The sequence below is a fragment of the Natator depressus genome, chromosome 4 (genome assembly GCF_965152275.1).
Source record: "Natator depressus isolate rNatDep1 chromosome 4, rNatDep2.hap1, whole genome shotgun sequence".
NCBI lineage: Eukaryota > Metazoa > Chordata > Testudines > Cheloniidae > Natator > Natator depressus.
The window spans coordinates 138,132,602-138,148,422 of NC_134237.1; the positions used below are offsets into that span (position 1 = coordinate 138,132,602).

A 15,821-nucleotide genomic window follows, 5' to 3' on the forward strand; every position below is an offset into this window, starting at 1 on the left:
ACAAAAATGATTAGGGGACTGGAACACATGACTTATGAGGAGAGGCTGAGGGAACTGGTATTGTTTAGTCTGCGGAAGAGAAGAATGAGGGGGGGATTTGATAGCTGCTTTCAACTACCTGAAAGGGGGTTCCAAAGAGGATGGCTCTAGACTGTTCTCAGTGGTAGCAGATGACAGAATGAGGAGTAATGGTCTCAAGTTGCAGTGGGAGAGGTTTAGGTTGGATATTAGGAAAAACTTTTTCACTAGGAGGGTGGTGAAACACTAAAATGCGTTACCTAGGGATGTGGTGGAATCTCCTTCCTTAGAAGTTTTTAAGGTCAGGCTTGACAAAGCCCTGGCTGGGATGATTTAGTTGGGGTTGGTCCTGTTTTGAGCAGGGGGTGGGACTAGATGACCTCCTGAGGTTCCTTCCAACCCTGATATTCTATGATTCTAGGTTGTTGTAATAAGCCATAAATCCAGTGTCTCTGGTCAGTCTGTGATTTTTAGTGTCTAGCACAGAAATGAATTTAAGCTCCCAGGCTCGTCTTTTGAAAGGGGGCAGGTTTCTTGTGAGGATGAAGACTGAGAGGTCAGATACGGAGTGATCGCTTTGTGAAAAGTGTTTGCCCACAGGTGATAGGGTGTTTTATCATTTTCCTGTGTGAGTTCATTCGATAGCGCAGTGATTGTCTGGTTTCACCCACCTAGTGGTTATTGGGGCATTTTGTGCACTGGATGAGATACAGCATGTGTTGTGATGGGCATGTGTAGGACCCGTGGATCTTGAAAGCTGTGTTGGGGGGGGGGGGGGGGTGTTGATCACTGTAGCAATGGAAATACCTCGGCAGGTTTGCAAGGGTTGTTCTGGCAGAGTCTGGTGCCGCTTTCAGCTGATGTGCCTGGGGCTAATATTATCCTGGGGGGTATTAACAGGAGTGTCGTATATAAAACGCAGGCGATTACTGTCCCGCTCTACTCGACACTGGTGAGACCTCAACTGGAGTATTGTGTCCTGTTCTGGGGGCCACACTTTAGAAAAGATGAGGATAAATTAGAGAGAGAGTCCAGAGGAGAGCAACAAAAATGAGAAAAGGTTTCGAAAACCTGACCGATGATGAAAAGTTAAAAAACTGGCCATGTTCAGTCTTGAGAAAAAAAGATCTGGAGGAAGGTAGAACGAGAAGTCATGGGCTTCATCTGCAGCAAATGAGATGTAGATTAGATGTCAGGGAAAGCTTTCTAACGCCAAGGGTAGATGAAGCTCTGGAACAGGCATCCGAGGGAGGTTGTGGAAGTTTTTAAGAACAAGTTGCACAAACCCCTGTCAGAGATGATCTAGGTTTACTGACTTCTTCAGGTCCCTTCTAGCCTGACATGTCTATGATTCTATACAACTTTTGCAGAGTCTAAAGAGGTTCAGATCCAGGCCCGTCTCTCTGCTAAAAACTTCTGGAAATCCAAAGGATCATTCACCACATCATTTTCACCGCCATTGCTCAGCTCCCTAGCACTGTGAAAAGTAATGCACATTGGAAAACATAATCCCAACTATACACATAAAACGATGGGGGTCTGAATTAGCTGTTACAACTCAAGAAAGAGATCTTGGAGTCATTGTGGAGAGTTCACTGAAAACATTCACTCAATGTGCAGCGGCTGTCAAAAAAGCTAACAATGTTGGGAATCATCAAGAAAGGGATAGATAATAAGACAGAAAATATCATGTTGCCTCTGTATACATCCATGGTACGCCCACATCTTGAATACTGTGTGCAGATGTGGTCGCCCCATCTCAAAATAGGTATATTGGAATTGGAAAAGGTTCAGAAAAGTGCATCAAAAATGATTAGGGGTATGAAAGGCTGCCATATGAGGAGAGATTAAGAAGACCGGGATTTTTCAGTTTGGAAAAGAGATGACTAAGGTGGATATGATCAAGGTCTATAAAATCATGACTGGTGTGGAGAAAGTAAATAAGGAAGTCTTATTTACTCCTTCTCATAACACAAGAACTAGGGGCCACCGAATGAAATGAATAGGCAGCAGGTTTAAAACAAACAAAAGGAAGTATTTTTTCACACAACGCACAGTCAACCTGTGGAACTCTTTGCCAGAAGATGTTGTGAAGGCCAAGACCATAACAGAGTTCAAAAAAGACCTAGATAAGTTCATGAAGAATAGGTCCATCAATGGCTATTAGCCAGGATGGACAGGGATGATGTCCCCTAGTCTCTGTCTGCCAGAAGCTGGGAATGGGTGACAGGGGGTGGATCACTTGATGAGTCCCTGTTCTGTTCATTCCCTCTGGGCCACCTGGCCTTGGCCACTGTCAGTAAACAGGATACTGGGCTAGATGGATCTTTGGTCTGACCCGTTTGGCCGTTCTTATGCCTGCAGCAGACTGTAGTGTAATGCTACTGTTAAAGTCCAGGATAATGGGTTCACTGTGCAGGCCAGATAGCACAAACAACACACGTAGCACAATGCAGCCTAGAAATGCGACAAATACACATGCAAGAGTGTCTCTTTACCGGTGATGGTGTCGAGCTCAGCTGTGGATGGTGTTGGCTCCGGAGGGGTAGGCGGTGGGAACAGAGGAGCGGCCCCGGGTGGAGGAATGTAGGAAACCTGCAGGTTGAGGAAGGCCTGGAGAACAGAGAAGGATCATTATAAAAGGCTCATATGCAACACGACTGAGTAGGTCATTACAGAACAAGTCTCAGTGGTTTCAAGTGCATTGTCCCCTCCTCACGTTTGCCAGGGATCATTCCAGCCTGAAAGAAATTGCAGAGTTAAATACATCACTGTCGTACCAGGTATTGTGCATGCAATGCACCTACCCTGCTGTCCATTATCTCAAGAGCACACCTGCTAGGCTGCCCAGTGACCCAGGTACATCCCAACAGGATGTACTTGCTGCGCAAATAAACATACCAGGATGCTGAGCCTGCAAATAATACCTTTATCTAGCACTCTTCATCAGTAGCTCTCGAAGCACTTTACACGGAGGTCAGTTTAATCATCCCCATTTTACAGAGGGGAAACTGAGGCAAGAGAGGAGATGTGACTTGCCCAACATCACCCTCTAGGCCATGAACAGAAGCCACGTCTCTGGCATCCCAAGCCAGTACACTATCCAAGGAGAGGACTCAAAAGTGAAAGGTTTAAAATGCTCCTACTGGCCTTCTTTTCTGAACTCATTATGGTGCGGCGGGGGAAAGCAACAGCTCTGTACTTGAAAGCGTTTCTGCCTTCTGGGCTCCCGCAAAATAATCATTTTTATGGCACAGAAAATTCCCAGTTCCGTCCTAGCTAAATAGATACATCCCCACCCCATCCAGCTTCCCCCAGCCGTTCAAGAAATAACAGAGCACTGATGATGGCTGCTTTTTAGACAATTTAAAGATGCGCTTGTGATTAAATAATCGGCCAGTAGAGGGCAGCTCTAGACCGTTTAGTGTCTCTAAAGCCAAAGAATTGAGAAACTTCCTCGGAAATGGAAAAGGAAGCAAGGGTGGAGGGACACAGCCGGGCAAGGGGCAAGACTGGGAGCTAGTGGTGCATAGTGTCGAGGGACCAGAGACATGGGTTCTATTCCCGGTGCTGCCGGTGACTGCTATGGTACGTTGGGCGGCTCCGCATCTCTGTACCGTCATCTCCACATCTGTAAAACAGGGATAAGGCTGCCAACCGTCAAGAATTTTCGAGAAGGCTTCTTAAAGTGCTCAGGCCTCCTTCAATGAGAAAGGCAAAGGCACTATCCCTGGATCTGAACACACGTCATGGACAAGGTTAGCTGTCAAAAAGGAACCACTGTTATTAATTATTCACAGATTTTTTTCATAGATTCCAAGGCCAGAAGGGACCTCCTGCATCACACAGACCCTACGACTGTCCCAAAATAACTCCTAGTGCAGAAACACATCCACTCTTGATTTAAAAATTGTCTGTGCTGGAGAATCCATCATGATTCTGGGGAAACTGTTCCACTCGTTAATTACTCTCACTGTTAAAAAGTGACACCTCATTTCCTGGCTGAATTTGTCTAGCTTCAACTTCCAGCCATTGGAACATCTTATACCTTTCTGAAGAGCCCATGATTAAATGTCTGTTCCCCAGGCAGGTACTTATAGTCTGTGATCAAGTCACCCCTTAGCCTTCTCTTTGTTAAGCTAAATAGATTGAGCTCCTTGAGTCTCTTGCTATAAGGCAGGTTTTCTAACCCTCTAATCATTCTCCTGGCTCTTCTCTGAAATTTCTCCAATTTATCAACAACGTTCTTGAACCGTGGGCACCAGGACTGGACACAGTACTCCAGAAGTGGTCACACCACTGATAAATACAGAGGTAAAATAATCTCTCTGCTCCTCCTGGAGAGTCCCATTTATGCATCTAAAGATCACATTAGCCCTTCTGGCCACAGCATTACACTGGGAGCTCACGTTCAGCTGATTATCCACCAGGACCCCCAAATCTTTTTCAGAGTCCCTGCTTCCCAAGATAGAGTCCCCCGTTCTGTAAGTGAGGCCTACATCCTTTGTTCCCAGATGTAGATATTTATATTCAGCTATATTCAAACATGTATTGTTTGCTTGTATCCAGCTTATCAAGCAATCCAGATCACTCTGTATCAGTGACCTGTCTTCTTCATTATTTCCCACTCTCCCAATTTTTGTGTCATCTGCAAACCTTACCGTGATGATTCTATATTTTCTTCCAGATCATTGATAAAATTGTCAAATAACATAGGGCTCAGAACCGATCCCTGCTGGTCCCCACTAGAAACACACCCCCTTCATGAGGATTCCCCATTTACAGTTACATTTTGAGACTGATCAGTTAGACTCAGACTTTAAGGCCAGAAGGGACCATTGTGATCATCTAGTCTGACCTCCTGCACATTGCACGCCACAGAACCTAACCCATCCACTCCTGTAATAGACCCCTAACCTCTGGCTGAGTCAGGGATGCCGGAATGGGGGACAGGGGGGTTCAGGGGGCCATGGCCCTCCCACTTTTCGCCACGGGCCCTGCCCCTCCTCTTTCCCCCAAGACCCCGCCCCCTGGCCAGGCCGGCAGCTGGAACTCGGCCAGCTCTGGAAAGCCACGGATCCTTCACCTGCCTGGGGTGGGGGGCCCTGGGAGCAGCCCCCGGCCCGTGTCCCCACGCCACAAAGACCCCCACCCAGGGCAGGTGGAGGGTCTGCAGCACTTCACAGCTGCCCACACGGCTCTTACTCCGGACAGGGGGCAGGGCCTCGGCGCTGCAGCCCAGCCATAGTAAGAGCCGTGCAGGCAGCTGTGGGGAGCTGCGGACCCTCCACCTGCCCTTGGCTGGGGCCCCGGGGGCAGGACACAGGCTGGGGGCTGCTCTCAGGCTCTCCCACCCCAGGCAGGCAGAGGATCCGCAGCTGTCCAGAGTTGCCTTGGCTCCCTGGCCAGGCTCCAGCTGTCGGCCTGGCCAGGGGGCGGGGCCACAGGGGGAAGAGGAGGGGCGGGGCCACAGAGGAGGCAGCGGTCCCTCCCCCCTCCCACTTTTGGGAAGGCTCAGTACCCCTGGGCTGAGTTACTGAAGTCCCAGATCATGATTTACAGACTTCAGGTTAAGAGTCCACCATTTACACTAGTTTAAACCTGCAAATGACCCATGCCCCATGTTCCAGAGGGAGACAAAAAGTCTGTGACAATCTGACCTGGGGGAAAATTCCTTCCTGACCCTGAGCATTTTGGCAAGATCCAGCAGCCAGACACCTGGGAAAGAATCCTCTGCAGTAACTCAGAGCCCTCCCCATCGAGTGTCCCATCACCAGCCATTGGGGATATTTGCTACTGGCCATCGCATATCGGCTTGTAGTCAGCCTCCTCAGACCATCCCTTCTCTAGCTCAGTCTTGAAACCATTTAGGTTTTTTGCCCCCACTGCTCCCCTTGGGAGCCTGTTCCAGAACTTCACTCCTCTGGTGGTTAGAAACTTTTACCTAATTTCAAGCCTAAACTGTTGATGGCCAGTTTATAGCCATTGGTTCGTATGTCCACATTGACACTTAACTTAAATAACTCCTCTCCCTCCCTGGTTTTTATCCCTCTGATGTATTTATACAGAGAAATCATATCTCCCCTCAGTCTTTGTTTGGTTAGGCTCAATAAGCCAAGCTCTCTGAGTCTCTTCACATACAGTAGGTTTTCCATTCCTCAGATCACCCTAGTAGCCCTTCTTTGCACCTGTTCCAGTTTGAATTCATCCTTCTTACATGTGGCAGACCAGAACTGCACACAATATTCCAGATGAGGTCTCACCAGTGCCTTGTATAATGGTACTAACACGTCTCTCTCTCTCTCTCTCTACTGGAAATACCTTGTCTGATGCATCCTAGGATCACATTAGTCTTTCTCACAGCTGCATCACATTGGCAGCTCATAGTCATCCTGTAGTCAACCAATACACCCACATCTTTCTTCTCCTCTGTTGCTTCCAACTCATAAGTCCCCGGTTTATAGCTAGCCAGCTTTTAATCCATTTAATGTGTGCCATTTTAATTTTACATCGTTCTAGTTTTTTAATCAAAACGTCATGCGGGAGCAAGCGAATCCCTTTACAGAAATCTATGTGTATTATTACCACAGCATCTAGAAGCTCCATTCATGGCCCAGGACCTCACTATGCAAGGCGCTGTACAATCACAGAACAAAAAGCCGGTTCCTGCACCAAAGAGCTAACAATCTAAGCACATTCCTCAGTAACTCAAACCAATGCCCAGATTGACTTGCAACCTGACAGAACATTGAATCGTCACTTGGAGAGCCAGTGGGGCAAGTCTGGGGAGGATTCGTTCTGTTTTTCAGAATTAAAACAAGACTGAATCCCTGTTTTACATGCAAATTGCAATGCGCTGTCCATGCCTTCAAGGCAGATCAAATAGATACCCAGTCAGCTGCATCCCTGCCTCTTTCTGGAAATGGAATCTATCTTGGTGGAGGGGGAGGTGGTTGCCCCATCTGTATGAATAGCAGATTGCAACACCCTAAAATCTGGTGTATGCTAGATGGAGGATTTTATGTCAGTAACAATTCAGTCCCAAGATGAAACCTCAACAGCCAAAAAGAGATTCACAGCCTCTCTACTGTCCATCTGCAAATGCACTAACAAACTGCACCAGGGAAACGGGAACTTTCTACTGTAAATCCTCAGCTGTTGACACATTTTCTTCAACTGGGATCTTATCAGATATAACAAGGTGAGCAAGGCTTGAGACTTCCATGGAAAAGAACAGGGAGCCCCAGGGCAAAGGTATCAGTCACTCATAGATGGCACTCTTCTTTCTGCTTCAATGGCCCACCATGGCAGAGCTGGTCAAAAAGAAGAGACAAATGTGATTGATATATTTTTTTTAATTTTGAAAAATTTTGGCCAGCTATAGGGGACAAATTTCACAAAAAATTCCACCAGTTTTTTCCTCAATTTTTTCAACATTTGAAATGTGGTTGAAATTTTAACATTTGAAAACATTTAACTAGCTCCAAGACTGGAGAGAGCTGCGATGCTGGAAGTGCCGTGCTAGGGGGGAAAGAGTAGAAGGAAAAACAGGATGGTAGAAAGTAAGGGAAGGGATTAATTTTATGCTTTAGGCCAACACAAGTGACTGGGCTCAATGCAGAGGTCACTGGCTGACGTTCTCTGGCCTGTGCCAGACAGGACATCAGATCACATGATCGAATGGTCCCTTCTGGCCTTAAACTCTAGGAATTTACAAACTACCTTCTCTTCCACACACTGGCTTTCCCGCTGCTGCTGCTCCTGCCATCTCAGCATGCAAGTGACAATTGCTCTGTGCACCCACAAAATGCCCAGTTGGCACAACTGAACTGCTCTATCACCTCTTCCCACTTTCTCACCCACTTATACCAGCCATGAAAGTTATTATACAGCAGCATTCAGAAGTGCCAACCCCAAATGTTCACATCAGGTCCCAAAAAGCACGAGATTGGTTTAAAAACCATGAGATGTTCATAAAAAATAATCTTTGTATTTGCCTGTTGGTCTTTGAACCTTTAGCAGGGCCTGCTTCCAGTCTTTTCTCGGCAATCCGCTCACTACTTTTTAAAAGAATAAAAGCGGAGTTTTCACCTAATCACAGGATCTAGGAGCAGGAGCGCTAAGAAAGCACCGGACACCATGAGACTCACAACAGATTCACAGTGCGTTGGCAACACTGACTTACACACCACTGCAGAATTTGACCTACCGGTTTGGAACTTGATCCTCAGTCAGGAAGTGCGTGTCCATTTGTTTGGACTTTAATTGCAGGCTGCTTCCAGAGGAGAGGATCTAGCAGGCTAACCAAAGTGACCGAGGGATGACGTGAATTCACTCTTTTGGGGAAGCTTGCAGAAGCTCATCTGAGCGGTTACTGATCAATGGTACCATGCTACAGATGTGCGTGGTGCTGGGCAGTTCAGACACAGATGGAGTCTCTACCTCTGAGAGACTGGCAGTCTAAGCTTTCGTTTAACAGAAGAATGAAGTGCAAGCAGGGCCCGTCGCGAGACAGCATGGTTCCTTGAAATTCCAGTTAAAGAGGCATTGCCTGGCAGGTGGGTAAAGACTGGAGGAGTGAGCGTTTTTGCATGCCCAAGCAACGCTGACTGGGCCCAAATCGCAGATCCAGTGATGATTCTTTCCAGAGCAGTTACACAGTGCCGGTGTGGAAAGGGGACAGGAATCACAAGCAGATGCACACACACCCCACCCATTCCATGCACGGATGTTTAATCCATCTCCTGAATTATCTACCAACCCTGACATTCCAGCCTCTGCTGTCCTCCTCCCACTGTGAAGTATTTTATTTACCACTGAGATCAGTTCAGGTGAATGACGGGTTGACCACAGAACTTCTCAAGGCCCCCCCCAGCAAGCTGCCCTTTTGCCAGTCTTTAAAACCAGTAACACCGAAGCTAACTCTCAGAACCAGATTGTGCCTCAGCCCCTGGGGCGTCTCCTACTCCCTATTCTGTAGCCCCAGAGGTGGCAGACCATGGGTTGGTTCTCAAGCTGGGATTCAGGACCCTTGACCCTCTTAGGGGTCACAAAGAGGTGTCAGGGACTCACAACTAGAGCTGGTCAGGAAATCGGTGACAAAAGCTCTTTTCAGCAGAAAACGCAGATCCATCAAATCTAAAACATCTTGTGGGAACGGGCCGTTTCGATGAGTTTCTTCCAACCCAAAAACACTGTGGAAAATATTGTGAATTTGTCAAAATGTTTCAAGATTTTGAAAATGAAAAATTGCGGATTTTGTTCAAAAAGTCTTTTTGCTCTGAAATTTAAGCTAGTTATAGCAAAAAAAATGTACATGGCCAATATTGAAACAAAACTGATCGACTCAAACTGGTTTGTTTATTATTGTTATTCTCATTTCATTTTTTTTTTTTTTTAGTTTGCAAAGGTTTTCAGGATTTCAACTTTTCATCCCAATTCGGGCGGGAAATGTTTTCAATATCTCAAAAAATGTCATGGGACAGGAAATCCATTAACCAGCCAGCTCTCCTCGCTATCCCCTGCCCCGGGGAAGTGATGGGGGTATAGGCTAGATGGGAGGAGAATTTCGAGGTGAAAGGGGGCCCTGGTGTGGAATAGCTGGAGAACAACGGCAGCAAACCCGGTGTTGAAAAATCTCATGATATTTAAGGTAACGTCATGATTATTGATTCCTTGGGTTTGCCGTGCTGCCTCTCACTTTGGGTGCCTTCGTTTTTAGTTGCCCAACCTGAGACACCTTTGGCCTGATTTTCAGGGCTGTTGTCTAGCCACAGCTCTAGTGATTTTTCATTATTTGCCCCCTTGTACTAGGCACTGCACAAGCACAAAAGAGATCACGCTGAGAGCTCATGTTCAGCTGATTATCCACCACAACCCAAATATTTTTCAGAGTTCCTGCTTCCCAGCATAAAGCCCCCCCATCCTGTAAGTGAGGCCTACATTCTTTGTTCCTAGATGTAGACATTTACATTAAAATCCATACTGTTTGCTTGCACCCAGTTTCTCAAGTGATCCAGATCCCATTGAACTGGTGACCAGTCCTCTTCATTATTAAATATCAAGGGAAGGGTAAACACCTTTAAATCCCTCCTGGCCAGAGGAAAAACCCTTTCACCTGTAAAGGGTTAAGAAGCTGGGATAACCTCGCTGGCACCTGACCAAAATGACCAATGAGGAGACAAGATACTTTCAAAGCTGGGGGGGGGGGGAGAAACAAAGGTTCTCGCTGTCTGTGTGATACTTTTGCTGGGAACAGAACAGGAATGGAGTCTGAGAACTTAGTAAGTGATCTAGCTAGATATGCGTTAGATTCTGTTTTGTTTAAATGGCTGATAAAATAGCTGTGCTGAATGGACTGGAGATTCCTGTTTTTTTGTCTTTTTGTAACTTAAGGTTTTGCCAAGAGGGATTCACTATGTTTTGAATCTGATTACCCTGTAAGGTATTTACCATCCTGATTTTACAGACGTGATTCTTTTACTTTTTTTCTTTAATTAAAATTCTTCTTTTAAGAAAAAGGTTTCAGAGTAGCAGCCGTGTTAGTCTGTATTCGCAAAAAGAAAACGAGTACTTGTGGCACCTTAGAGACTAACAAATTTCTTTGAGCATAAGTGTATATAAATCTCCCCACTGTATTTTCCACTGAATGCATCCAGTGAAGTGAGCTGTAGCTCACGAAAGCTTATGCTCAAAGAAATTTGTTAGTCTCTAAGGTGCCACAAGTCCTCCTTTTCTTTTAAGAACCTGATTGCTTTTTCATTGTTCTTAAGATCCAAGGGTTTGGGTCTGTGTTCACCTATGCAAATTGGTGAGGATTTTTATCAAGCCTTCCCCAGGAAAGGGGGTGTAAGGTTTGGGGAGGATTTTGGAGGGAAAGACGTTTCCAAGCGGGCTCTTTCCTGGTTATATATCTGTTAGACGCTTGGTGGTGGCAGCAATGAAGTCCAAGGACAAAAGATAAAATAGTTTGTACCTTGGGGAAGTTTTAATCTAAGCTGGTAAAAATAAGCTTAGGGGGTTTTCATGCAGGTCCTCACATCTGTAGCCTAGAGTTCAGAGTGAGGAAGGAACCTTGACACCAGTCCTCTTCATTATTTCCCACTCCCCCATTTTCTGTTTCATCTGCAAACTTGATCAGGGATGACGTTATATTTCCTTCCAGGTCATTGATAAAAATATTAGAAACATTTAATCATATAACCATTTAACATAGAGATTTTATAGCATCAGGCCAACAACCGACCCCAGTAGAAACAGACCCACGCGATGACGACCTCACTGGAAACATGCCCGCTCATTTGCCGTTACATTTTGGACCTATCAATTAGCCATTTCTTAATCCATTTAATGTGTGCCATGTTCATTTGATCTCATTCTAGTACTTTAATCAAAATGTCATGCAGTACCAAGTCAAATGCCTTGGTCTTCTGCAGCTTCCACAGTATGCATCCGATGAAGTGAGCTGTAGCTCACGAAAGCTCATGCTCAAATAAATTGGTTAGTCTCTAAGGTGCCACAAGTACTCCTTTTCTTTTTGCGAATACAGACTAACACGGCTGTTACTCTGAAACTTACCAAAGTCTGAGTCTATTACATCAACACTATTACTCTTATCAACCGAAACTTGTAATCTCGTCCAAAAAGGTATCAAGTTAGTTTGCATCCGATGAAGTGAGCTGTAGCTCACGAAAGCTTATGCTCAAATAAATTGGTTAGTCTTTAAGTTAGTTTGACAGGATTTATTTTCCATATACCCATGTTGATTGGCATTAATTAATAAAGAACTAAAGGAGGGTAATATAATCGAGTCCATTATCTTGCCCGGAATAGATGTCAGGCTGACAGGCCTATTATTACCCAGTCATTCCATTTTCCCTTTTTAAAAATTGGCACAAAATTAGCTTTCCTCCAGTCTTCTGGAATTTCACCAGAGCGCCAACATTTATTGAAAATCAACATTAATGGTCCAGCGAGCTCTTCAGCCAGCTCTTTTAACACTCTTGGATCCAAGTTATCTGGACCTGCTCATTTAAAGATGCCTGACTTTAGTAGTTTCTGTTTAACAAACTCCAGAGATACCAGTAGAATATAAGGAGTGTTATCATCCCCATATGATTAGACCATATCATCTGTTTTTCCCCAAACACAGAAAAGAAATATTTATTGAATATTTCTGCCTTCTCTGCATTATTATTGATAACTCATTTCCACCAGGAATGGACCAATGCCATTGTCAGGATTCTTTTTGTTTTATTTTGTTTTGTTTTTTAAACACCTTCTTATTGTCCTTAACTCTGCTGGTTCCACGGATTTCTCCTTGTGTCTCTTGGCTTCCCTTTTCAATTTTCTACAATTCCTCTTCTCAACTTGCTAGCCCACAGCTGCCCCTTTGAGAACTTAGAGGTGTAGATGGACCCCAGTAGACTAACGGACAAATTCCATAAGGAGGAAACCATAAACATTCAAAATAACCCACATGCTACAAAAGAGTCATCTGGGTTCCCGGTTGCAATGAGCCCTGGGAGCCATTTGGAAAAGATACACCTCATGGGGAGAGATTGTATTGCTGCTGGCAAGCTCATGCCACTGGCCATAAAACTAAACCGGGATCAGAGAGGCAGCCAGCATTAGCTTCTAGTCTCCCTCCCCCCACAATTATTTTAAGCATCACTGCCTTTCCATGAAGGCTTCCTTCAGTCCCAGCCCACCGTCATCAGCTCAGCATCCCACATGCCACTGACTCATCCAGGGTCACACACCACCACAGAGGAAAACAGAAACAGCACCACAGCTGCGCGCCTCAGAGCCACTGCAATCCAGCTTCCTGCTCTCAATCCCACAAAGAGCAGAACACCTCCTGGACTGGCCTGACCACTGCACAAAGCCAGAATGGGTGACTGCCACCTGAATGAACTGGACAGAGAGTGGGAAATAGGACACTCAGCCACAGAGAAATTAAGTGACTGTCATGAGGAGTTTGGGACAGAACCCAGCACTGAATCCACATCTCCTGAGTCCCCCACCCATGGCTTAACCCCAGACCATCCTTCCTCTCAATGCCCTATTAGCACTTCTGTGTCTCTAGCTTCTCCATCACTGGTGTCTTCACAGCAAGACTGGCTGTCGCTGTCTCTGTCTCAAACACACGCTTTAGGTCAACACAAACGATGGGCATCGTCCAGGAATCACTGGCTGAGGTTCTCTGGCCTATGGCAGGAGATCAGACGAGATGGTCACAGTGGCCCCTTCTGGTCTTCCAAACCTTGCCCGTGGATGTTACATTTCCAAAAGCCATGGGGCCCACGGTGCACTGCGGCTAAGACATGCCTTTCAGGAAACAGGACTGCTAGCTAACTGGCACCACTCCACTTAAAGCCCTACATAATCAAAGACTAATCACACTACAAAAACCCTGTCTTCTCTCCCCTCAGATATTTTTATTAAAGACCTCCCTGTTCGGGGGAAGGATGGTCCAGTGATTAAGGCATTAAATCATAGAATCATAGAATATCAGAGTTGGAAGGGACCTCAGGAGGTCATCTAGCCCAACCCCCTGCTCAAAGCAGGACCAACACCGACTAAATCATCCCAGCCAGGGCTTTGTCAAGCCTGACCTTAAAAACTTCTAAGGAAGGAGATTCCACCACCTCCCTAGGTAACGCATTCCAGGGCTTCACCACCCTCCTAGTGAAATAGTGTTTCCTAATATCCAACCTAGACCTCCCCCACTGCAACTTGAGACCATTGCTCCTTGTTCAGTCATCTGCCACCACTGAGAACAGTCTAGAGCCATCCTCTTTGGAACCCGCCTTCAGGTAGTTGAAGGCTGCTATCAAATCCCCCCTCATTCTTCTCTTCTGCAGACTAAATAACCCCAGTTCCCTCAGCCTCTCCTCGTAAGTCATGTGCTCCAGCCCCCTCGTCATTTTTGTTACCCTCCGCTGGACTCTCTCCAATTTGTCCACATGCTTCTTGTAGTGAGGGGCTTAGCCCATGGAAGACCCCTGCTCTTCCTGTGTGACCTGAGCCTCAGTTTTCCATCTGTAAAATGGGGATAATAATGCAGGGATGTTGTGAGGCGCAATACGTTAAAGACTGTGAAACGCTTTGAGATCCAGTGATGAACAAATAGGCATTATTGTTCTCCCTCTACCCTGGCCACGTCTATTGTCGCCTAAGCACTGCAGAACTCATCTGCCCTGTTTTAGCAGGTCTCCCACTGGGCATGTTGGCAGCTCCACAGGCAAAGGTGCTGCTGGGCTCCGTGTCTGAAGAACTGTGCAGCAGCTACCAGGAAGGAAGGAAACTCATTCAAAGCATTCGCTGATCGGCTGGCAGACGCACAATGCATTTAGGAAGGGAAATGCACTGACTTGAGTGTCCCCACTGCCAGGACTCCCCTCCAGCTGGGGTAAAATTAGAGCACCAAAACAAACATGCTTCCAAAACTAGGGAGGCCAGGTGCAATTTGTCATCCTGGGGTATCTGCTGCCAGGACTTCTGGGGCCAGGGAGGGGAGAGGAGCACGCTCCTAGACTGAGAGCTGCTGTTTATAGGAACACTTCGCTATTTACGGGCTGTCTGTGAACTGAGTTCCCCAAACAGGAGGCGAGGGAAGCACCGGTTGGGAATGGAAGTGAGCCAGTAGCCGAACAAACACGGAACAAGCAGAGCCACAGGGGAACCGCTGTAGGAAGAAGTCAAATTCTTGCCATCGAAGAGCCATAGGACAGATATCTTCCACACATCCCAGGGGGAGAGGTGCACAATTTACTTCCCTAGTTTCATGCTAAAGCAATAGCTTTCGTGTCTACAGAGGACCTGGAGGGGAGGAGGAAAATTGGCTTCCTTACGGTGGCTAAAGAAGGGTTGATATCAGCGTTCTCTCTCATTTTTCCCACCCATGTGCAGAACGAATTTTGTTATGTGCACCAATATGGAGGTGATGTGTGGCACATCACCGCCATATTGGTGCATATAACAAAATTCTTGTGGCAGGGGTGGTGCCGAGGGGTTCGGAGTGTGGGAATAGGGCTCAGAGCTGGGGCAGAGGGTTGGGGTGCAGGGGGTGAGGGTTCCAGCTGGGGGTGGGGGCTCCAGTGTGGAACTGCAGATGAGGGGTTTGGGGTGCAGGGGAGTGCTCTGGGGCTATGGTGGGGAAAGAGGACTCCCTCCAGCTCTCTCTCCCCGCAGCAGCTCCAGGGCTGCAGGATAGGCGCCCCTCCCCCAGCAGGTCCGGTCCAGGGCTGGGTCACCCCGGCTCCACCTGGGTGCAGGCCGGGCCACGCGGCCCTGGCCATGCCTGGGTCTTGGCCGGGCCACGCCTGGATCTGAGCCAGGCCGCCACAGCAGGTCCGGGCTGCAGCAGAGTTGGGGCTGGTGAAGGGGCGCCTCAGCCGTGGCAGGTTGGGGGCCAGGCTAGGTCTGGGCTAGGGGAGGGGTACCCCTCCCCTGGCCGTGGCAGGTTCCCAGGTAAGTTCCCTGAGCACCTGCATGGCGCTAAATAGGCTGTCGCGTGGCCACGCAGCTTCCAGGGAACTTAGGTTGAAATTCACCTCCTCTGTCCCTGTTTCCCTTGGAGAGTCAATGGAGGACTGGCGAACTAGTGGGACTGTCACTTAACAAAGCTGAAGTAAAACAAGGTGACCTTCTGGCCTTGTGCTACAAGGTTCCTGGTCACAATGGTCTGTAGAGGTGGTGTTCAGATCCGGACTAGACCTGCACAAGAGTTTGGGTTCCTGGCTGGATTGGGGGGTTGGGCTCAGGATCAATAATGTGGGAATCCTAAGAGAAGTTGTGCT

General features: G+C 47.1%; 1 protein-coding gene across 1 annotated transcript in view; it reads right to left on the bottom strand.

Annotated features, from left to right (window-relative positions):
* DYSF (dysferlin) overlaps positions 1-15,821 on the bottom strand; it is a 303,950-nt gene that overhangs the window by 220,127 nt on the left and 68,002 nt on the right. The window contains exon 5 of the mRNA XM_074951962.1: positions 2,517-2,631. Within this exon, the coding sequence (XP_074808063.1) occupies positions 2,517-2,631 (115 nt within the window). The remainder of the gene's footprint in view (positions 1-2,516; positions 2,632-15,821) is intronic.